We start from the raw sequence: 22,818 nt of genomic DNA on the forward strand, positions 1-22,818 counted from the left end.
GAATCCATCGTACCCCCTCCAGAGCGCCCTCTCACTGCTCTGTCCCCCTCTTGTGCTCCTATCTCATCTGAACAGGCTAGAGACAACAACAAAAAGTCATAGATAAAAATAATAAAAAATCATTATCATCCAATATAGAAATTTTGATAGAATTTTTTTTCTAAATTTTTTTCTTCTCTCCTATCTTTTCCTTGGCAAGGTCTTGTTACTTTTTGTTGTTGTCCTTAGGGATTTTTTGTTGTTGTTGCTGCAATCAACTCTCCTATTTCAGTCACAGCAAGAAACAAAAACCCAAACAAACAGAAAACCCCTCTGAAAGAGTAGAAAAGGAAAAGATCTGACAAAAACAAAACAAAACAAAATAAAGGGGAGGAGGTGGAGGACTAGGTCTTGGGGGTAAGGGGTGGGATGGGGGCAAGGGGTGAGCTTGGTTTGGTTTTGAATTAGGGCTGAAGCCAGACACTGGGTCGGCGCCCTCAGCGGCCTCCTTCCTCGGCCAGGCTCAGCCCTCCATTTTTCCGTGCCTGTAGGTTTTGTTTTGTGTTTTTTGTTGGTTTGTTTTCCATGTAATTCCTCTCTTCTGGGTGCTGCTACTTCTCTCCATTCTCATGTTCTTGGGTGTTGGTTGGTTTTTGTGTGTGGGTTGGTTTTTGTTGTTGTTATTTTTTTCTCCATTTGCTTAACTTTGCGGCTATTTCAGTTGGCCCCCACGTGTCCCTTACACACAGGCGAAATATTCCTTCAGTGGAGCGAAGAGGTGGCGGATGACCGGCACGCTCCAGGACCGGCCCAGCAGTCTCTGCCTGGCCAGGCGGCTCATGTTGGACACGTCGGTATAGTGGACCGGGAAGCCGAACACCCTGTGAGATAAAATCCCTGTGAGGGGGGAATGCCCCAGCCACTCTGGGGTGCCTCCCAAGCCAGAGATGAACCAGCTAGCTGGTTCCAGGAAAGCCCTGGGTTAAAATAAAACTATTGGCTCCTCCCACCCCCAAGCCCACCCCAGCTTCACTCTGAATAGAAATAGAGGCCTGGGATGGAAAGATAGCATGGAGGTAAGGCATTTGCCTTGCATGTAGGTCAGTGGTTCGACACCCCATATGGCCCCCCAAGCCTGCCAGAATTTCTGAGCACAGAGCCAGGAGTAACCCGAGCGCTGTTGGGTGTGACCCCAAACACCACCCCCCAAAAATAAAAAGAAATAGAGGCCCAGTGATTCTACTAGTTTTGTGAGTTCTGTCTGTATATTAGATACTACTTTTTTTTTTGTTTCGGTTATTGAAAGAAAATTGGGACTAAAACAATAGTATAGTGAATAGGGGGGGTAGGGCATTTGCTTTGAAGGAAGCCAATCCAGGCTTGATTCCCTCCCAGAACCCCATGAGATCCCCTGAGCCCCAAAAGAAGTCCGAAGATTGTCGGATATGGTTCCAAAAAAAAACTGGGGCCGGAGAGATAGCATGTAGGTAAAGCGTTTGCCTAGCATACAAAAGGTCAGTGGTTCAAATCCCCGCATCCCATATGGTCCCCCAAGCCTGCCAGGAGTGATTTCTGAGTACAGAGCTAGGAGTGACCGCTGAGCACCTCCGGGTGTGACTCAAAACCCAAATAAATAAATTATTAAAATAAAATAAAGAGGGGCCGGAGAGATAGCATGGAGGTAAGGCGTTTGCCTTTCATGCAGATGATTGGTGGTTTGAATCCCAGCATCCCACATGGTCCTGAGCCTGCCAGGAGCAAGTTCTGAGCATAGAGCCAGGAGTAACCCCCGAGCACTGCTGGTTGTGATCCCAAAAAACCCAAAAACAAAAACAAAAAATGTGAAAGGCATGATCCATCCAGGACTTAACTTGCCTCCCTCTATAGCCCCCAACTGAGCAAACTTCTGAGAGTCGGGCAGGTCCTTTGGGTGTCCCTGATGCTTCCTAGATCCCCGTTGTGGCCCTGCCTGGGTACCTTTCCATCTCAGTGCACCATAGGATGTCCTCCTTCTCGTTCATGAAGACGGGGAAATGCTGGTCTTTGCCCTGCTTTATGGAGTTTGACCTCGTAGTAATGGTCCTCACTTTACTGAACTGGAAGAGGAGGAGAGGAAAGAGGGGTGAATGGATGAGGAGGGAGCACAGGGTGCTGGCAAGGCTGAGCCCCACCTATGGACCCCCACCCACTGTCCCTGCAGCAAGTGCTAATGGTTATGGAGCTCGGGGACTCTGTGGGGGTGACAGTGAGCCCTGAGCCTGGGCAAAGGCTTCTTACATCTGACTTCCCCAGGGTCAGGGCCAGGCCCAGATGAAGAAAGATGGCAGCCAGCACCACCTCTTCACACCCAGCCCAGCTCTAGGCTGCCCCCACTGCCTGTCTCTGTACCCCTGCAGTAGCTGACCTTGGCGATGCGGCCATGCTCCAAACACTCCTGCAGCTCCAGCTTGTCATTCACAGTGGACGCCAAGGGTCTAGGAGGCAGAGGGAGAGAGTGACCGGAGAAACGGGCAGAATGGGAACCTTGTAGTCATCTGACCCAAACCCACCTTCCCCCTTTCCAATGGCTTCCAAATCCATGATCTGATCTACCAAGCACCGAGCACCCAGCCTTAGACATGCTCTCGGGAAAGTAGCCGGGCCACCCATCAGCAGGAGATGGAAGAGATTTGCTCAGATCCATAACTTGCAAATACATTGAGAATGTTACTGGGGGGATAGGAGGAAAAGGGGTGATTGTTCCAGTGGAGCACAGGGTGCTGGAATTGAACCCAGGACCCCCAAAGGTAAAGTTTCCATGTCAGCCCTTTGAGCCAAGAGCCACCCATCTCTCTGACCCTCAAATACACTAAGGCCTTTCTTTCCTGTTGTAGGCATCAGCCAACAAGAATAATGCTTGATGGGGCTGTTCTGGGCTTTGCTCGAGGGACCATGTGATGCCAGGGATCACATCTGGGCCTCCAGCATATGAAGCTTATGCTCCAGTCCATGGAGCCATCTCAAAACATGGCAGGCCACCTAGATGGAGACCCCCACAGCACTGACCAAGGGTCAGACCAAGCCACTCTGCCCAATTCCTGCCACTCTAGGAGTGAGTGAATCATCAATGCAGAACCACGCACCAGCCTTACTTGGGGGCCACGCACAGCCTCCAGGGCTGGTCAGAAGCTTCCCTTAGAGCCCCCAGAAATTAATATTCCCTCCACCCTGCTACCAGTCCAACTCAACATCACTGCTTGGCATTCTAGGGGACAGAGTCTCATGCCACCTGCCCCACAGCCCTTGCCACCAAGGAAGCTTTGCAGGACACACCAGCAGCGCCAAAGGGGAAGAGAGAATCTTTTCACCACCTCATGCCCATCTCAAGCCATGGCTAAGAAGTATGAGCTACTGAGTGTGACAAAACAAACAAAAAAAGTATGAGCTGATGTTTCTGACTCTGCTCAGGGATATTCCACGTCTTAACCTGACAGATGGGACTCAGGAATTACTCCTGGAGGGCTCAGAGAACCGTATAGGATGCCGGGGGAATCAAACCTTGTTGGATGTGTGCAAGGCAAGTGCCCTCCAGCTGTACTATCACTTTGTTTCCATATTTTGTAGAAGTGGGTGCTTTGGGCCATACTTGGTTCAGAGACTCTTCTTGGTTCAATGCTCACGAAAATTCTAGGGATGCTTGTGGAACCATATGTGGTTGCTAGGGATTTGAGCCAGGCTCAGTGAGACAAAAGGCAAGGGCTTTTATCTTGTACTATCCCTGGCTCCTCTCACTCTGTTTTTAATCAGAGAGATTGCTTTAGGGGCCGGAGAGATAGGAGGTAGGGTGTTTGCCTTGCATGCAGAAGAACGGTGGTTCGAATCTCAGCATCCCATATGATCCCCTGAGCTTGCCAGGGAGCAATTGCCAGGAGCAATTTCTGAGTGTAGAGCCATGAGTAACCCCTGAGCACTGCCAGGTGTGATTCCCATCCCCCCACCCCCAAAAAACAACCAGAGAGATTGCTTTGAATAAGAAAGAAAAATTCCTTCTTCCAGGCTGGAGCGAAAATACAAGATATTAGTACAAGGACACTTGCCTTGAACACAGCTACAGCTAACTTGGCTTTGATCAGAGGCACCCCCTATAATCCCCCGAGCCTTCCAGGAGTGATCCCTGAGTGCAAACATGGAGGACTAAGTTCTGAGCATTGCTGGTTGTAGAACCAAAACAAATCACAAACTAAAACACCCAAAAACAAATTAAAATTCCTTTTCCCTCAAAGGACTTTTCCGTTCTTTTAGGCCACATGTGGTTGGGCCCAGGGGTAGCTTCTGGCTCTGCACTTAGGAATTACACCTTAAGAGTCAGAGAGATAGGGCCCGAAGAGATAGCACAGCGGCGTTTGCCTTGCAAGCAGCCGATCCAGGACCAAAGGTGGTTGGTTCGAATCCCGGTGTCCCATATGGTCCCCCGTGCCTGCCAGGAGCTATTTCTGAGCAGACAGCCAGGAGTAAGCCCTGAGCAACGCCGGGTGTGGCCCAAAAACAAAAACAAAACAAAACAAAAAAAGAGTCAGAGAGATAGCACAGCAGTAAGTCGTTTGCCTTGCATGCAGCCAACCTGGGAGAAATTACACCTTCCTGGCTGACTTGGGGGACCATCTGGAATGCCGGTGACTGAACCTAGGTTGGGAGCTTAAAGGCAAGTGTCCTCCCCACTATACTATCACTCCAGCACTCAGAGGACTTTCTAGTAGGTTTTGGCAAGGGGACAGGGGCCAAGCCAGTCACCTTTGTCCTACTAGATGACACCATCACCAATTCTCACATCTCTCCCCTACCACTGGCTGTACCTTAGCAGACTAAGAAGAACCCTTGGTTGGGGGAGTTACTCGGGTGAACAAGGACCTTTTCTATCAGGAGACATTTCCTGTGGCTGTTGTGGGTCTTGAGGCACCGTATGGGATGCTGTTGATCGAGTTGGCCATGTGCAAGGCGAACACCCTACCAGGTGTGCTATTGCTCACCCTCCCACTTTTATTTGTTTTTGTTGTGTTTTTAGTGTTTGGTTTTTGGGTCACACCCGGCAGTGCTCAGGGGTTACTCCTGGCAGGCTCGGGGGACTATATGGAATGCTGGGATTCGAGCCACTGTCCTGCATGCAAGGCAAACGTCCTACCTATCTCTCCGTGCCCCCACCCCCCCATGCACTTAAAAGATTCGCATTCTGTCCCCTAGTTTCTGGTTTCTCAAGCAAGTCAGCTATATCTATAGCCTGGCTTCCTTCCTCCTCACAGAGAACACAGAGCAAGAGTTCAGTGGGAGGTAGGGGGCAGTATCCCTAGGAACCCCCCACTTGGTGCTATCTAGCCACTGTCATACTGGATAGCACAGAAGACGGCACTTGTAGCCTTGAATCCTTGAATCCCTAGCACAAAATCACTCCCATATCATGCCAGGAGTGATTCCAAAACTGAGCCCAGAGAGAGCCTTGAGTGCCACTGGTGTAAGGTCATCCCTCCAAATCCCAATCCAATTCTATCAGTCTGCAGCCACCCACTCTGGCCAGCAGGCGCTCACCAACCTGTTCATGCCGGGAAGGTTCCCCCAGAAGTAGCGGGCCCTGTGTGCTGCTGACACCTCTTTGGCATCGATCATCACGGGGTTGGACTGCAAGGAACAGAGAAGGAGGTGAGGAAAGATAGGCCAGTGAGGTTTTCCTCTCAGGAGGCCTCTTCTAGTACAGCCATCAGGCCCTCAGGGAAACGCCTGGAAGGAAACCCATAGCCCCACTCCTTGTCCTGTGCTGGAACATTGCAGCCCGGCCTGGCTACGGCCACTTAGCTGCAGAGCTAAGGAGTCTCTGAAACGAGGCTGAGCTGACATTGAAAGCATCACTCAGCCCCAAATGCCAAGAATGAATTTTATTTTTTATTGGAGGGGGGGTTGTTAGGTCACACCTCATATCTCTCAGGGGTTACTCCTGGCTCTGCGCTCTGAAGTCAATCCTGGCAGGCTTGGGGGACCATATGGGATGCTGGGAATTGAACCCAGGTCCGTCCTGGGTTGGCTATATGCAAGGCAAAAATGCCCCACCTCCGTGCTATCTCTCCAGCCCTCAAGATGACATTTTAGAAGTGACCAGTTTGCCTAGTTGCCCTGGAGGCCCCTGAAGTTCCCTAGATGAGGATTTTAAAAAACACTGGACTTGTGGGAAGGAGGGAGGTGAGAGGAAGGAATTTCAGGATGACGTCAATAGCCATCCCTGGCAATGCAACCACAGCAGATCAAAGGGCTCAGGGCCTCTCAGACGCCTTGAGGGAATGTGACCACAGCAAGCGCACACCTTGAGCCCCTGACTCAGACCTCAACACTAGCTGCAGTTCCACCAACCCCAAAACTCAGGACTTTGGGCTCCCCTCCCCCTAGGTGCTGGGCCCCAGAAACCATGACTGTAAGGACTTAAATCTAAACTAGAACTCACCTAGGTTCTACTTTTCAGGACAGAATATGACGCCTGTTTCACCCTCAACTTGCCCCCCCCCCACTAACCATAGGGCCATAAAGCATCTACCGGGGAGAGCCAGGCCAGGCCAGGCCAGGAATGAGTCACTCCCCCTCTCCCCTCTCCCTGTCTGGTATGTAAGACGAGACTGGGGGTTGGGGCCGGAGCAATAGCACAGTGGTAGGGCGTTTGCCTTGCACATTTAGGATGAATGTTGGTTCAGTCCCCGGGAGTCCCATATGGTCCCCCAAGCCAGGAATGATTTCTGAGTGCGTCACTGGGTGTGGCCCAAAAGCCAAAAAAAAAAAACAAAAAACAAAGACTTGGGGTGTTTCAACTGTGCTCCCTCCCTTTCATTCAGGGACCCCACAGGTCCTCACAGGGCAGCAAGCCCTTCCCACCCAGGCTCTACAGTGCAGCCGAGAGTGAGCTGGCCAGACCCAGGTTGTACCTCAAGAAACCTCGAGATGTCCCTCTTGTCACTGACGCCCATGGCTACCACGTTCTCGAAGAGCCAGAAGAAGGGGCGATCGTCTCCGTCCTTGGGCCGCGCATCGTGCAGGAGGCGGTAGAACTCAAAGAAGAGCCGGCCCGTGCCCTCTGAGGTAGGAGGAGAGGAGAGGCTGGGTCAGCTGGACAGGGTAGGGTGGGCACCCGGGAACGAGGTGGGGGGGGTCTCCATCTCCATACACAGCACCCACCATAGAGCCCCTTGCGGGCGGGGTTGACGATGGACAGGTCGTTGCAGGGACTGCCCCCGATCACCAGGTCGAACGGGCCCCACTCCTGGATCTGGGAGGACAAAGGTAATGTGATGGGCCTGATGTCCGCGGACAGAGGCAGAAATGAAGGGAGAAATTATCTGCGGATTTGGCAAAAAAAAAAAAAAAAAAAAAAAGGTACTTTGGCACTGGAAAAAAAGAACGGGCTACTCTGTACATTCACGATTCCTGCTGCCTCGTGGCAGTGACGTGTACACATGGGACACACAGGGAGACACGTAGAGGGACCCACACACACAGGTATACACACAGGGGCCTATGCACAGAGACACACACATGGGGACACACTCAGAGGGAAAAACAGGGATACACACAAGTCCTGAAGCTCTGGGAGCTGTTTCCAGAGCAATCAGCAAAAAAAAGCTAAATGGAATAATCAGAAGCCAGATGTGGGGAACAGCTGTCTAGGCTGGACATCAGTTGGGTTCAAGCTCTGTGCTGTGGCCCTTCTGGTGCAGCACCTCGGGGAACCGTGGGGTTCATGGGCAGAGCCCAGCTGGGAGAGCTGACCCAAAGGTGAAGATGAAATCTGGCTTGAGTGCAATGAGCTTGGGATCCCCAGAGCCCAAGGCAGTCAGGTCCCCACTGAAGGGAAGATGTGGGGCCTAAGAGATAGTGCAGTGGGTAGGGTAGGCCCTCTCTTGGCTTTGCCCATGCCCTACTTGGGCTCAATCCCCAGCTCCCCATATGGTCCCCAAGCCCTGCCAGGAGTGATCCTTGAGCACTGTCAGGTATGGCCCTCCCAAAATAAGGGGAAGCTGCAGGAAAAGAGAAGGATCAATGCAAAGGACGAGGTGGGCAGGGCTGGCACGGCTGGCAGGGCCCCAGGAGCCGGGGGCTCGGAGGCGAGGGGGCCGCCCGAGGCACTGACATACATGCTTCTGCGTGACGCTGCGGACGTCCCCGACGTACATGATCTTCCCCTGGTGGCGCACCATGCCCACGGTGATAGAGTCCTCGCACACCTCCGATGCAATGTAGCGGTCCACCTGAATGCCCAGGTCCTTCAGCACCAGGAGCCCTGCAGGAGACAACCACAAGCACCGTCACCCACTTGCCTTCGTCCAAAAACCCACAGCTGTAATGGGTCAAGCCTGCCAGGTAAGTTGCAGGATTCTTCTGGAAGCATCCAGGGGCACAGCAGTAAGGCATTTGCCTTGCACTCAGCATACTCAGGATGGACCCAGGTTCAATCCCGGCATCCTATAGGGTCCCCACACCCCAGCCTGTCAGGAGCAATTTCTGAGCACAGAGCCAGGAGTAATCCCTGAGCGCTGCCGGGTGTGGCCAAAAAGAAATAAAAATAAAAGGGGCCAGAGAGATAGCAGTAGGGCATTTGCCTCATGACCCTGGATGGACAGTGGTTCAAATTGACATCCCATATGGTCCTCTGAGCATGCCAGGAGTGATTTCTGAATGCAAAGCCAGGAGTAATCCCTGAGCATCGTTGGGTGTGACCCAAAATACAAACAAAAATAAAAAATATTTCTTAAAAATAAATAAGCATTCCAACCTCCCTACCAAAGAAAGGATGCCTTGAGCATCTTCTGAGATGCTGAGACAGACCATAGGCAGTAAGAGACGGTGCCTCACCTCAGAACCCACAGCTACCAACAGCTTACTTTGAGAGGAACTTTTGGGGCAACTTTTCTTTATTTTGGGAAGGGTCACAATTGACAGTGTTCAGGGATCACTCCTGGTGGGACTTGGGGACCATATGGGATGTCAGGGAGTAAGGGGATAAGATCCGGGGTTGATCACATGCAAGGCAAAGGTCCTTTCTCTTCAGGCCCCTTCCTATTGTCTTCAAGCCCACAAATGAGGACTATTCCTGACACAGTGCATGGGACACCAGTCAGTGGCAAAAAAGGTCAACTCTAGGGACCTTCTGCCATGCCTGTATGTCCTCCAGCCCTTTAGGTCTTCATGTCTGTCCCATGTTTCAGCTGCTAGTTATGAAATCCAGGCCCCCATGCACTCTGCAGCTGAGCTCCTCTCCCCGACAATTTTTTGAGGTTATATTTTTAGTTTGTCTTTGGGCCACATTCAGTGATGCTCAAGGGTTACTCCTGGAATCTGCACTCAGGAATTACTCTGATGGTGCTCAGGGGGACCATATGGGATGCTGATGATCAAATCCAAGGCAAGTGCTGTGGGGAACATATTATGGGATGCCAATGATCAAATCCAAGGCAAGTGCCGTCCCCGCTGTACTATCATTCCAGACCCTCACCCCACTCCCATCATTTTCCATCCTGCAAACACTGATCTATCTTCATCCTGTGCTCCCATAACTCTTGACTTTCAGTATTGCTCTTGGTTTCGATTTTCCCTGTCCAACAAGACTTGATCCAAATACCACCTGTGTGCACCGCTCACAACCCCCTGAATCACCTCTATAAACCCTGGCACATGGCATGGCTCATTTGTGCCCGAGTTCTTAGCCCAGACCTCTTGTGGGTGACTGCTAATGGCCTTTTGGGGACAAAGGAGAGGCTCCGATAACATGTACTAACACACACTTCCCAACCACAATCCCTCTGCATAACAACCAGAACAGACCCCGAGAGCTTCAGAAAACAGGAACTCCCTTCCAGACCCCTTGCTTTCACTTTCACATGAAAGTCAAGTCAACATGGATTAAAGATCTTGCTATCAGAACTAAATCCAGAACGTAGGAGGAAAACACAAGACAGAACTCTAGAGGCGTCTTCAATGATTCAACCTCACTGGCCAAGCAAACAGAAGCAAAGATAAACAATTGTGACTCCATCAAAACAAGAAGCTTCCACTTCGCAGTGCAAAAGGAACAGGGGTTGGAGCAATAGTACAGTAGGCAGTTAGCCTGAGTTCTATCCTGGCATCCCATATGGTCCCAAGAACTGTTAGGAGTGGTCCCTGGGTGCAGAGTCAAGAATAATTGAGAATCGCCAGGTGCGACTCCAAAACCACACACACACACATATGACTAACCAGTCTCCAGGGAGTGTCCACAGCCTCAAGGGGTCTAACCAGGGTGACACACAAGGAACTGTTCTGAGAGTAAGTCTCTCACTAGCAGAGAGAAAAGACAAACTTGGCCAAAATTGGGTAGCCCTTCTCTCGTGAAGACCCATATTCTGAACAGAAGCCCTCAGCTGGGAGGTAGGGTAGTAGGAAAGATCAATACAACCTTCCAGTAGGTTTTTATTGGGGAACAGCAGAGCTCGAATCTGGGCCCCCTACACATGCCAGCCATCTGCTCAGCCCCCTAGGGTAATGTGCCAACAGAACCAAGGACACACACAGACATAAGAGTCTCTATATGGTGAATCTCAGCCTTGGCTCAGGGTTTATATTGTGTATATGTATATATATATATTAGTTTTTGGGTCACACCTGGCAGTGCTCAGGGGTTACTACTGGCCCTGCTCAAAAATCGCTCCTGGCAGGCTCGGGGGATCATTTAGGATGCTGGGATTTGAGCCACCATCCTTCTGCGTGCAAGGCAAACACCCTACCTCCATGCTATCTCTCCAGCCCCTTTGCTCAGGGTGTAAGACCATACAATAAGCAGACTGAAACACTACAGCTACCATCACACCCAGGGTTGGGGCTTCAGGTATGATCAGTGGCACCTGAATTTCAGGTCTGAGCAGAGGCTGTCCACTAGACAGAGTAAGGGCAAAGGTAGTAACGAACAAGACCAGTTACAACGTGCAAGACATTTCCTATCTTTTGCTTTGGATATCATCTACGTCCTTATAGTATTAACACCCTCCTCCATGCACATATCAAAAAAGGACAGACACCCAAATGTTGGTTTCCAGATTGGTGATTTCCATATTTATATTCCATATTTATAGGCTCCATATATTCCATATTTATAGGCTCCGCTGCAGCGTGTGACCAACAGACAGCATAGAGCCAGGGAGAGCTCGTGGGTTTGTTCGCCGGCTTCCCAAATGCTGCCAGGAGTGATCCAGAAGCACAGATGCAGGAGCAGTGACCCAAACACAGAGCAAACAGAACCCACGACACCACCTCCGCCTCCCATCTGGTCTCAGAGTCTGTCCTCACGGCTCAGAGAAGCAAGAGAGACTCCCCAGCCTCCTCTGGGAAGTGTCCAGCTCATGCCAGCCCAGGGACTCATCCTTTGCCCTGCCTTGCACCGAACACGAACGTCTCCAGTTTTGCAAAAAATCAAGCACAGTTTCTCCCCGGCTGCCCACTCACTCACCCGTGGCAATTCCGTCAAAGAGAGAGAGCACCCGGATGGGCTTCCTCTTCTCGGCAGGCACCGGTGGGTAAACCTTCGGTGGGTCCTAAGCAACAACAGGCAAGGCCAGGTGAACACACCCAGGGAATATTCCAGAGATCAGAACCTCCAACCATCTGAGCACCTGCCATACCCTGATACTCCGCTGCCAACACTACCCAGGGCCCTCCTCTCAGGTGTCTGACAGCTGGTGGTCCAAAGTGGCAGAAGGGGATCCCCCTTTGCCCACCCCGCCCAACACTCACAAATTCCTGATCGTGATTGTTAGCGAAGAACATCTGGAGCCGGGAGGGCCAGTCGTCCCGTCGCCGCAGCAGCCCGTAGGTGCCCTTGTGCCCACACATGTAACAGTTCCAGGGGTCTTCCTTGATGGCCGCCTGCGCCGCGCCCGGCCCCACCAGAAGATCCACACATTCCACGCAAAAGCACCTGCCAGTAGGCGCAGGGCTCAGTGAGGGTGCAGGAGGGTCCAGGGCCTGGTCAGGGCTGATGGCACATGACCGGGTGGGCACTGGGTGGGCAGAGGCCCAGGGAGAGTGAGGCCCACCTGCAGCAGTTGTTGTTCCCACACATGAGCACCTCGCGACCCCCGCAGCAGATGGTGCAGTAGGACTGGTAGCCGTCGTCATCATACTGGTACGCACACTCCAGGAAGCAGTTCTAGGCACATGGGAAAAAGGGGTTTCAGATCTCAGGAGATGAGAAGTCACAGGACTTCCGTTCCGGCATGAAACAGAAAACCGGATCAACCCACTTATTGGTAGCCTTCCTTTCGTTCCTCCATGCAGGGACACCATAAGCAGACCCCCGAAACCAGGATAGGCTTGGTGGGGGCAGGAAGTAAGAAAGAAAGGGGGGGGGTGTCTCACAGGAGAACAGCACTAAATAAAGCCAAAGGGTTGGGGCCCAAGGACTCTGCGTCCCCAGCAGAACTGATCTGCTGAGTTTGGGGCCACATTTGGCAATGCTTGGGGCTATTTTGCGCAGTGCTCAGACTGGAGCTGCCGCCCAACCCCAGAGCAACCCCAGAGTCAGCGCCGCCCTTACCTTGCAGTTCTGGCACATTCCTCCGATGAACAGAGGGTGTTCCAGGGTGACATTGAGGCTCCCGCAGGAGATGCAAATGTCTGGGGGGGGGGCAGAAAAAAGTACAGAAGACCTGGTCAGACAGTGCAGGACAGGCCTGGTCAACGGACACAGTGGCCGAGCTTCCAGAGACACCTCCAACCCTGCCACCACTCACCCTCGATATTCCGGCACTTCTGCCGCACTTCGTACACCAGTCGCTCTGAGGGGAGAAGAGTCCAGGTCAGGGGGTGCTGGGGAGCCATGCCCACTCTCCCCCCCTAGCCACCTGGGTCCACCTACCTCTGGTGCGCTCGTCGATGATCTCCTTGACCTTAGGCTTCTCTGTGGTGCTCTTTCTTGGCTTTTTGGCTGGCGGGGGTGGTGCATAGGCAGCCGCCTCAGGCTCACCCCACATGTCTGTGTAGACTTCTTTATATGGATTCTTCTCCTCTGCACAGGGCAAGGCCATGGCATGCCTCAATGTCTCAATTCCCTCCCTGACCCCCACTCCAGCAGATTGCCCCGTAGGGGATGCTCACTAGCTGGGGTTCCCCAGTCCTGGCTCGGGTCTGCTCACCCAACCATACGAATGAGGTTGGGCCCCTGCACTCACCTTCTGGGGGCTCCAGGCCTTTGGGGCCAGAGGGCTGGAAGCCCCCCAGGGCCCACTCGATCATCTGCTTGTTCTGTGCTTCCACAGCCTTGCCTGTGTCACTCTCGTCGTTGTCATGACAGGTGGGGAACAGCTTGCCCGCACGGCTGCTGGCCACCTGGGGGGGGGGGGGACCATGTGGACACAGGTGTCTATCTGTGCATGGGGTGGGGGGGAGCAGACTCCCAGAATAAGCGAGGGAGTGGGGTATGGGTCTCACCTGCAGGACCTCGTAGATGGCTTTGCGGTACATGGGCTGCTTGTTATAGGTGGCCTGGTGGAAGGCGCTGCAGAAGGAGCTCAGCGGCATCAGCTTCTCCACGCACACCTGGGGACAGCCAGAACCTGCTTGCTCTTCCTCCCGCACCCTCCAGCACCCACCTGCCTAGGAACGGACAAAGGGCAGAGCACTGGGACGTAACCTCAAGGGAACTGCAGAGATAGTTCCCAGGGCCCGAGCACAGGCTCTGCCCAGGGGGATCCCCAGGTTTACTCCATAACACTATGAGGCCCCCAAGCACTGCTGGGAGTGGCCCTACCCTCGAGACCTAGCTAAGAATAGCAGACTCCTCCCCAGCCTCTCAGGTATGGCCCCCCAAAAAAACTAAACAGGGGGTGGAGAAGATAAAGCAAAAGATTCAGCAGGGGGGCCGGAGAGATAGTATGGAGGTAAGGCATTTGCCTTGCGTCCAGAAGAACGGTGGTTTGAATCCCAACATCCCATATGATCCCCTGTGCCTGCCAGGGGCAATTTCTGAGTGTAGAGCCAGGAGTGCTGCCGGGTGTGACCCAAATCAAAAAAAAAAAAAAAAAATGATTCAGCAGGGAGACCCTGAAAGCTACGACTGGGATTTCCTAGACCCTGAGGCAAGTGAAAATGTTCCCTAGCACCTCTTCCAACTGCAGAGTGGGGACCCACTGAGTCTCCATCTACCACCCCAGACTGTGTCCCCCACACCACAACCCCTTGGCCCCAGCCTGAGGTCTGCAGAGGATCCCCTCACTCACCACTGAGAACTTGCCGTCTCCGAACCACATGACCCAGCGTGTGCCTTCAGCGGCTCGGCTCCGTCCGGTCATCCACCAGGACACGATGCGACCCGGCCACCAGGAAAAGCCCCGTAGTTTCCCCCACACCAGCTCCCCAATGCCAAAGCCCCGGCCGTCCTGGAGCCCCAAAGAGAAGAAGTCAGTACACCCACCGATAGCCAAGGCTAGACAGCCCTCCTAACCCCAGGCATGGCAGGACTGGGTAAGGGCAGAAAGGCATCATATCAGGAGAGAGGACCCCCTCCAGGAGGAACCCCAAAGCAGGTGATCCAAGAAGCAACATACCTCGTATTCGGGCTCATCGTCGGTGGCTTTGGTGGCGTTCTTGTCCCCAGCATCGGCAGCCACAGGTTCGGGCGTGGTGGCCACGGTGGGGGAGGCCGGGTCTGTGGGTTGCTGCATGGCAGGCGGGCTGGCTTCTTCCACCTTCTGAGTCTCGCCAGAGCCCTGGCTCTCCTCCACCGCGTTCATTACTGCAATGACCTTGGCCTTCTTCTCAGCCTGGGGAAACAAGGTCCAGACATTAACCTTGACCTCTCCTCTCCTGGAAGGGAAGGATGAAGGGAAGGAGGGGAGAGGCCACCTGAAGCTCTTCGGACAACAGGAGCAGCTTGGGAGAGTTCTCCCCTCATCAAGGCAATTTGCAACTTGTTTCATTCGATTCTAGTGGAAAGGTGCAAAAAGCTGGGCAGACAATTCAAATCACTTGGTTCTGTTTCAGAAGCCGGCCCTGGTCTGGGGAAGGATACCTGGCCCACTCTCCATCAGTCTGTTGACATTATCAGCTACCCAGCCTGCCACAGGAAGGTCAAATTAAATGTTAATCGTGGGGTGCCAGGCCCTTGCCTTGCATGCAGCTGACCCCAGCATCCATCCCTGAGACTGTCAGGAGGGATTTCTGATCTCAGAGCTAGGCATAACAACCCCTGAGCAAGGCCAGGTGTGACTCAAAAATAACAACTGGAGGCCGGAGAGATAGCTTGGAGGTAAGGCGTTTGCCTTTCATGCAGAAGTAGTTCAAATCCCGACATCATCCCATATGGTACCCCCGTGCCTGCCAGGGGCGATTTCTGAGCCCAGAGCCAGGAGTAACCTCTGAGCACTGCCGGGTGTGACCCAAAAACCAAAAACCAAAAAAAGAAAAAAGAAAAAAAATTGGGGCCAGAGAGATAGCACAGCAGTAGGGTGTTTGCCTTGTACCGGGCCAACCCTGGACTGACGGTGGCTTGATTCCTGGCATCCCATAGGGTCCCCTGAGCCTGCCAGGAGGGATCTCTGTGCACAGAGCTAGGGGTAACCCCTAGGCACCGATGGGCGTGACCCCATAACCAAAAAAACAAAACAAAACAAAACAAAAAAACAGGGGCCTGAGAGATAGCATGTATGTAGGACGGTGGTTAGAATCCCGGCATACCATATGGTCCCCCGAGCCTGCTGAGTGATTTCTGAACGTAGAGCCAGGAATAACCCTTGAGTGCTGCCGGATATGACCCAAACACCAACAAAACAAAACAAAAACAAACAAATAAAACCCAAAACAATAAAAAATTACAACTGAGGCTGGAGCAATATCACAGCAGTAAGGCATTTTTGCCTTACACATGGCCAGACTGCAGTTTGAATCCTGGCATCCCGTATGGTCCCCAGAGCCTGCTAGGAGCAATTTCTTAGTGCAGAACCAAAAACCAATAAATACACAAAAACAGGAAAGAAGAGATAGCACAGAGGTAGGACGTTTTCATTGCACTCAGCTGATTCCAAGAGACAGTGGTTTGAATCCTGGCATCCCATACGGTCCCCCATGCCTGCCAGGAGCAACTTCTGAGCGCAGAGCCAGGAATAACCCCAGACCGCTGGGTGTGACAGGGGAAAAAAAAAACACCAAAACAAGTAAAACCAAAAACAAACAAAACAACAAAAAGACAAAAATGTTTATCACGGTCCTCAGCTCAGGGACAGGCCTTGGTTCTCCCAGCTTCCATCCCTCTTGAGAAATTATCTTCTTGCTAAGATGCAGCTCTGGGACCAAACACACAAAAGGGGAAAAGAAAAAGAAGATAGTAGAATTAAATCTGCCTGCTCTCTCCAGCATTTTCTTGGACAAACCACCCAGCTCTTCTACTGGATCTTGAGCGCATCGAATTTAGCTACTAGGCCTGCTAAAGATGAGGCCAATACCTTCGTCCACCCAGCATCAGCCTGCTGCCCCCACGCTCACTCTCAGGCGTCCTTAGGGGTACAGCACCCCCCTAAGTCTGTACCAGGTTCTTCCCACGTTCCGTGCCCCTTTCCGATTCACCCACACATTAGCTTCTGCAACACACTCATTTCCAGGGTCCGCCTCGGGACTCCGGGCATCCACTATTATTGAGGACTAAACAAGGCAAACTCAATTATTCTTCCAATGGGGACCGCAGGGTCCCATTTACACTCTGACCGGATGTCACTCCATCCCCCGGGAAAGTAAATTCCTTGGTACAGCAACACATAAACGAGTTCACCTTGCAAGGGACCCACTAGGTTCAAAGTAATTCCAGAGCGCAGAGAGCCACTAGGTGTAAACCTCAAAACCCCCCAAAAATATATAAATAAAAACAACAACATAAACAAGCAAAGAAACAAGCAAATAAATAAAAGCCCTTAAATCAGAATCAGGAGAAAGCACCTTGGAACAGCCAAGCTTTAAACCAGAAGCGAATGTGATGACCAGGAGGACACACAAATTAACAGGAAGACAATTCCAAGCATCCACTTCTCTTCCTGGGGGGGGCTCCCACCCCGAAGCAGAGTGGAGGTGAAGGATTTCTTCCACCCTTGCCTGACTGATGCAAAAATCTGACTTCAAGAGTTCCAAGGTCTCCACAAAGCCCCCAATGGATTGGAGTGGGATTCCCAGGGTTCCAGATTAAGAACCTTTGTCTCAAACTCAATGGCCTACTGTCTTGTAGATTTATTTGATTTCAATTTTCTAGCCTCCGATGCAGGTTACTCCCCCCCCCCCCGGCACCCCCTGGGCTGAGGAAGAGAGTCTCAACTCTTAAAAGACTCAAATTCTAAAAGGCAATCATGCATCCGGCACACTTAGCCAGGCCTAGGAGAAAGTTGGGCCCTGGGGGTGGAATACAGAAATTCAGAGCCAATTGTTCAACTTTCCCTACCCGACTCTCACCTGGCTGGGACTTTGCCTTCCACTTCCCTCCAACCCTAAATGCCTTCCTAGGGGTGCGGGAGATGCAAACCCAAGGGGGAATTCTCATCTAGAATCCTCAGCTGCTGCAGCAGAAGGGCTCAGCTACACGTGAGGCCTGTCTGCTGTTTCCTGCACCGTGGCCCTATCTTCCAGGGGGGTGCCGAAGCAACTAACTGCCAGAATGAGGAGACAAGAAGTGGGGAGGGGGACAGGATCCGGGTGGCTTCTTCGACAAGCAGTGGAGGGGTTCAAGAAGGAACCACAGCTGATTATCTCCCCCACGCCTCTGCAGAGAGTTCCTGAACCTTCTTCCCCTGCAATTTCCCCCAAGTTGTCAGAAGCTGCTGTCGGCTGTAAAGTCCCCCCCAAAGCCACCAGGCAGAAGAACACGCAGCCATGGGCATGGCTGGCATAGGCAGAGGAGGAGAGGAGGAGGAGGAAGAGGAGGAGGAAGGGGCGTCTGTGCTGGGCCTGCATGAGGCAGAGAAAGGGGAAGGAGAGGCAAGAGAAAGCTGGGGGAGGAGCTCGTTAGATCTGGCCTGCTGGGGCACCGGGGAATGTGGCCTTCCAAGGGACATTCTGACCCTCTGCCCCGGGCAAACAAAAGCGGGGGAAGGGGGTGCACTGGGGGGGGGGGGTGTCCTATCCCACTTGGACAAGTCTCAACTCCACAGGGGCCGGGGCAGAAGGTGGGGCAAGAACTGCAACACCACCGGTATACCCAAGCCTTGGGGACCCCCAGGGCCTCCGCCAGCTGTTGTGCGCCTCCCGCTGCTGCTTTGCACGCTGTATCCGCTCCAAAGGTCAGAGGTTCGCGCCCAAATGGCCTCCCCTGCCCCTTGCCCCTGGCTCCTTGCTTGCAAAGCGTCTCCTTGGGGGGGGGGGGGGGTAGAGGCCTGCCCCATGCTTTGCAGGCCTGGAGCTTTGGGAGATTGCCACCATGCAGCCTGGGAAACTGGGGCTGCAGGAGGGAGGCCTGGGGAGGACCATGCAAGCCCATGCACCAGGTCCCCCGACCCCCCAAAAGTCCAGTGCAGTTCCACCTGGCTACAAGCAGACAGGCAGGCAGGCAGGCGTGGGAGGCCTTGGGAGTTGCAGGGCGCGTGGGAGGTGGGCCAGGAATAACTCAGCACCTCCAGAACTCGAGCCAGGGGGTGCCTAGGAGACCCGGGGGGGCTCCCAGATATCCCCCCACCGGTCAGGGCTGCCTCCCCACCCTCCCCCCAAGCCCCCCAACTCTCCACGCAGGGACCTACCCCATAAGGCCAGGTGCAGCCCCTCGGTGGTCCGGCTCAGGTGTGAGCCCCCCAGGCCCTGAAGCTCTCTGTAAGTAGCTGCCCGGCTGGGGGGGAGGGGCAGGGGAGGGGGAGGGGAGAGGGGGAGGGGGCCGCGGGGGGGAGGGCTGGGACATTTTCTTTGTCTAGAATTCCAGGTCACGTGGGCCCCACTGCAGGGCCTGGTTGGCTGCGAGCAGGCCCGGGGGAGGGGGCGGCCCTGCGACGCTGGCAGCGGGCCAGCCCCCTCTGCAGCCGTCCGGGGGGCGTGGGGGGCCAGAGGGGCCGGGCTGGGCCTCCCCGCCCCCCGCCCCGTTCCCAGGGCCCCGCCCCGGCCAGCAGGAAGGAGGTGGCCTGGCCTGGCCCGCCTCTCTCTTCCCCCCCACTTTGGACCCTGGGAGGCTTGCAAAAGGGAGGAGGGGCAGTTCAAGGCCTGGGGGTGCAAAGTGGGGTGCAAGTGGAAGGCGGGCACCCCCCCACCCAGGGTACAGACCTTAGGAAAGCTGCTGCACGGGGTTCAGGCCATGCGGGACAGTCTGGGGAAAGTTGCTGAAAGTGTGTTTTCCTGCCTTCCTGCAAGTCCCCGTCCCCCCACAAGTTAGAAGGCAGAGCCCAGTGGAGAGGAAGCCAGGCCAGGCCAGCCTGAGCCAGAACTTTCGGGGGAGAGTGGGGGTTCCCGACACTGCAGGTGGATGGGTGGACACATTTCCATTTCCCTGGACAAGTCCTGGGTGCCCTCGGTGGGTCATGGGTCGGGTGGCCAAGCCGGAGGGACTCCTGGAGTTTCCCTCATTTCTTATTGCAAGATTGCGGGGAAGGATTAGTTCACCAGGATAGTCCTAGTCATCTTTCCCTCAATCCCTAACACCCCACAGAATTCCCCCACGGTTTCTCTCCTGGGGCATGCATGCATATATAGGGCACCAGGATGCCAAGTGTAACCCCAACAGTTTCAGGTGGGGGCTCTGGAGTAGTTTCCCCCCACCAGGGTGAAGTAAGTTAGGGAGTGCTTGGAAGACAACAAAGAGATGGGGGCAGGGGAGAGGTAAAGGCCTCCACTTTCCTCCCTCCCTCCAGGGGGGCGTCCCATGCACTATAGCTGAAAGGGGGTTCCCTGTTGCCTCTGGCAGTCAGAGTGTTGGTCTGGCTTAGTCTGCAAGACTGATGGGAAGGGGACACCAAGGTCACTCACTGGGCCTTGCTGCCCTAGACTGTCTCTGATCAGGACTTGGGGTAGGTTTTGGTTTAGCCCTCCATGCCCTTGAATGCCCCCATCCTGTTTCTTCCGTGCAAAGCAGCAGAGCTGGGAGATGCCTCTGCAGGCAGGCGCTGCTGGGGTGCAGCATCTCTTCCAGGATAGTGTTCAGGGTCTGGATTTGGGTCTGGACCCTAGTCTGGCATCAGAGGGCAAAGCCCACCAAAGCCCTTATGCAGAAAGCAGACCGGTTGAGGCCCAACTCCCAAGACCCAGTGCCTTCCCCAAAACATGAAGCTTCTTCCTAGCCCGGCCAGCCACCAGCATCCAAGAAACAAGGAAAAGAGGCACCTGATCCTCACTGCAGGCCAGAGACCCTCACGTAGCTCTCAGCCCCATGGAATAGCTCGTGATGTATTTTCCGGAGGTCCCCAGCAGAAGGGAGAGCATGCATGCTTGCGTGTGTCTCCTTGCCTGCTCTCTCGGCTCTGAGGAATATAACACTACTGGCTTGGCTGCCTGCCCCTCTGATGCCTGCTCAGCTCCCAGGCCTGGTGCATAGGCCTCACTCCTCGGTCTCACTTGAGGCAGCCTGCCTCTACAGGGGACTTCCTGCTCCTGCCTCTTTTTTTAGATGGTGCAGGGCAGCTTTGCTTCCTTCCTCCAGGCAGAGGCATTTTGCTTTTCCAGCTGTGGGCTTGGGGTCTCTAGGCAATGAGTACCCCCCTCAGAGGCTCAGTAAGAACCCCTGACCTTCCCATTTCTCTTTTAGAATTTAGTCTCTCCTCCCAGGACTATAAGACTTCAGTCTTATTCTTGAAAAATATTCTCTTTTTCCAGAGACAGCCTTCAACAGCCACAGCCAGAGGAAGACCACACCCCATGGGGTCCCTGACTTAGAGTTCCTTCCCTCTCTCTCTGAGGATGCCACAAAGCAGAGACAAAGTTTTGTCTTCTTGGGACCAGAATGATAGCACAGCAGGTTGGCCATTTGTCTTGCACATGGCTGACCCGAGTTTGATCCCCAGCATTTCATATGGTCCCCAGACCCTACCAGGAGTAATTTTTAAGTGCAGAGTCAGGAAGAACCCTTAAATATTGCTGGGTGTGCCCACCCCCCAAAAAAAAGTAAGTTTTGTCTTCTTGTACTCAGGGTAGCTAGGACTGAACATCGGAACAGAAGACAGCCCAGGGATAGGATAAGGGATGCAAAACAACAAACACCAAGTTGACTGTCAGGTTACAGGGACCCTTGGCTGTCCAGAGTTGACCTGCTAGGGGCGGTCCAGGGACTGATTAGTGAGAGAGTTGCATATTATCAGAGAACATGGAAGGACAATGAGGAAGAAGAGCTGAGCTCTGGGAGATGTGAAAGGCATGTGGGAAGGAGGGTCTCTTGGAGGAAAAGGGGCTCCGGTGGTGTGGAGAGCCCAGGAGTGCCCGAAAAGGAGCACCCCCCTGCACGGGGGCTGGCCTGGGAACAAGGCAGTGCTCCAAGTCCGGACGAAGGCCTCCGTGGCACTTGTGCCTGTACACTGACCCTGGCTTTGCCAAGCACTCTTCTCATCTTAATTACATTTTCAGCTGACTCCAGGAAGTTGCCAGAAAGGCAGTGAGACAAGGAGTGCTTGCCTGGCCAGGGCGAGTCCTAGAAGCGGCCTCATTCTGGGGTACAGGGCTTGCCTGCAGTCTCCCAAGGGTACAACTATCAGGACCAGAAGTGCTGTAAATTCACTATGGAGAGGAGACACTGCTCCCACCTCCTGCCCCCAATCTCCCTCTGGGGGAGCAATCTCTCCCTCCAACTCTGGCCAGCTGGTCTGCACCAGAACTCTAACCCTCCACAGCGGGCCTGTCCCAGGATCTAGGGCTGGCGGGGCGCCGGGAAATAGTTCCTAGCAGACAGAGCAGAGTGGGCCCTGCCCTGAGTGGCTGCATGCTCACTGAAGCATTTGTAAGACAACAACACCCTGAGAAGTCATAGCCTAGTTCTGACATGCAAACACAACCCTCAGCCTAGGCCCAGGGAAGCGGTACCATACGCAGCAGCCCTGGTTCTGAATGTCAAAGGCACTGGTCCATTCCTTCCATCCCCAGCACCTCTGACTCCCCACCCATCACCCTGACACTCTAAGCTGTCACCCCAAAGCACCCAGGATCTGGGGTTGCAGTTCTTCCCTCCTGGCCTCTCTCCTGTGCCCTGCCCCTCCTTGCCTTTTCAACCACCAACCCAGACCCCACTCACTCGCCCACCACCTCCCCCAGGTAAGCCAGCCTGGACCACAGCTGGACCCAATGGGGCAGCCCCTAGCTGCCCACAAATCACTGATCACATGAACAAGAAGGTAATGACGATTCAGACCTTCAAATGGCGCCAGCTATGTTCCTAGCGCCTAAGAGCCACCCGCAGCCAAGGGGCCGCTGCCACCGAGTGGTGCCCCTTGAAGCTGCTCCTGGCACTATGCGGGGTACCTTCCCCTCATTTCCCCTTCTGTCGAGATAATCTGCCTCCTCCACCCGCCTGCTGCCGCCTCCTACTCTCACTGCACTCTCTGTCACTGCTAAGGAGATGGGAGTCCATCTTTCTCCAAGGAAAAATTCCTAGCAGGCACAGCCAGAATTTGCTTCCCAAGGCAGCAGCCACAGGGAGGTCATGGGAGTACCTAGCAGAGGGTAAAGGGTTCGATTTGGGTTGGCAGAACTGAACTCAACTCAACCTGGTCCTGGGAGGGCCTCACCAGGAAGTGGGGGACACAGACCTTCCATAGCAAAATGCTAACAGGTGCTGAGAGATCCCAAGGCACCCCTAGACACCAGCGCTTTGCTGTCCTAGTTTCCCCCCCTCCCCGCCCCTCACAATCCATATGGCAGTTTGCAAGGCAGTGA

The 22,818-nt window shown here is 53.8% G+C and overlaps 1 protein-coding gene across 1 annotated transcript in view; it reads right to left on the minus strand.

The window, feature by feature from the left end:
* Positions 1-696: 696 nt before the first annotated feature.
* The window catches only part of DNMT3A (DNA methyltransferase 3 alpha), a 70,679-nt gene continuing 48,557 nt past the window's right edge, over positions 697-22,818 (minus strand). The window contains exons 7-23 of the mRNA XM_049784675.1: positions 14,559-14,774; positions 14,232-14,390; positions 13,444-13,551; positions 13,185-13,341; positions 12,872-13,021; positions 12,747-12,791; positions 12,551-12,630; positions 12,051-12,163; positions 11,749-11,932; positions 11,465-11,549; positions 8,121-8,266; positions 7,165-7,255; positions 6,915-7,063; positions 5,543-5,628; positions 2,384-2,453; positions 1,957-2,075; positions 697-860 (exon numbers count right to left, since the gene is read on the minus strand). Coding sequence (XP_049640632.1) covers positions 719-860; positions 1,957-2,075; positions 2,384-2,453; positions 5,543-5,628; positions 6,915-7,063; positions 7,165-7,255; positions 8,121-8,266; positions 11,465-11,549; positions 11,749-11,932; positions 12,051-12,163; positions 12,551-12,630; positions 12,747-12,791; positions 12,872-13,021; positions 13,185-13,341; positions 13,444-13,551; positions 14,232-14,390; positions 14,559-14,774 — 2,100 coding nt within the window. The 3' untranslated portion in view covers positions 697-718. The remainder of the gene's footprint in view (positions 861-1,956; positions 2,076-2,383; positions 2,454-5,542; positions 5,629-6,914; positions 7,064-7,164; positions 7,256-8,120; positions 8,267-11,464; positions 11,550-11,748; positions 11,933-12,050; positions 12,164-12,550; positions 12,631-12,746; positions 12,792-12,871; positions 13,022-13,184; positions 13,342-13,443; positions 13,552-14,231; positions 14,391-14,558; positions 14,775-22,818) is intronic.

The sequence above is a fragment of the Suncus etruscus genome, chromosome 12 (assembly GCF_024139225.1).
Source record: "Suncus etruscus isolate mSunEtr1 chromosome 12, mSunEtr1.pri.cur, whole genome shotgun sequence".
NCBI classification, from domain to species: Eukaryota; Metazoa; Chordata; class Mammalia; order Eulipotyphla; family Soricidae; genus Suncus; species Suncus etruscus.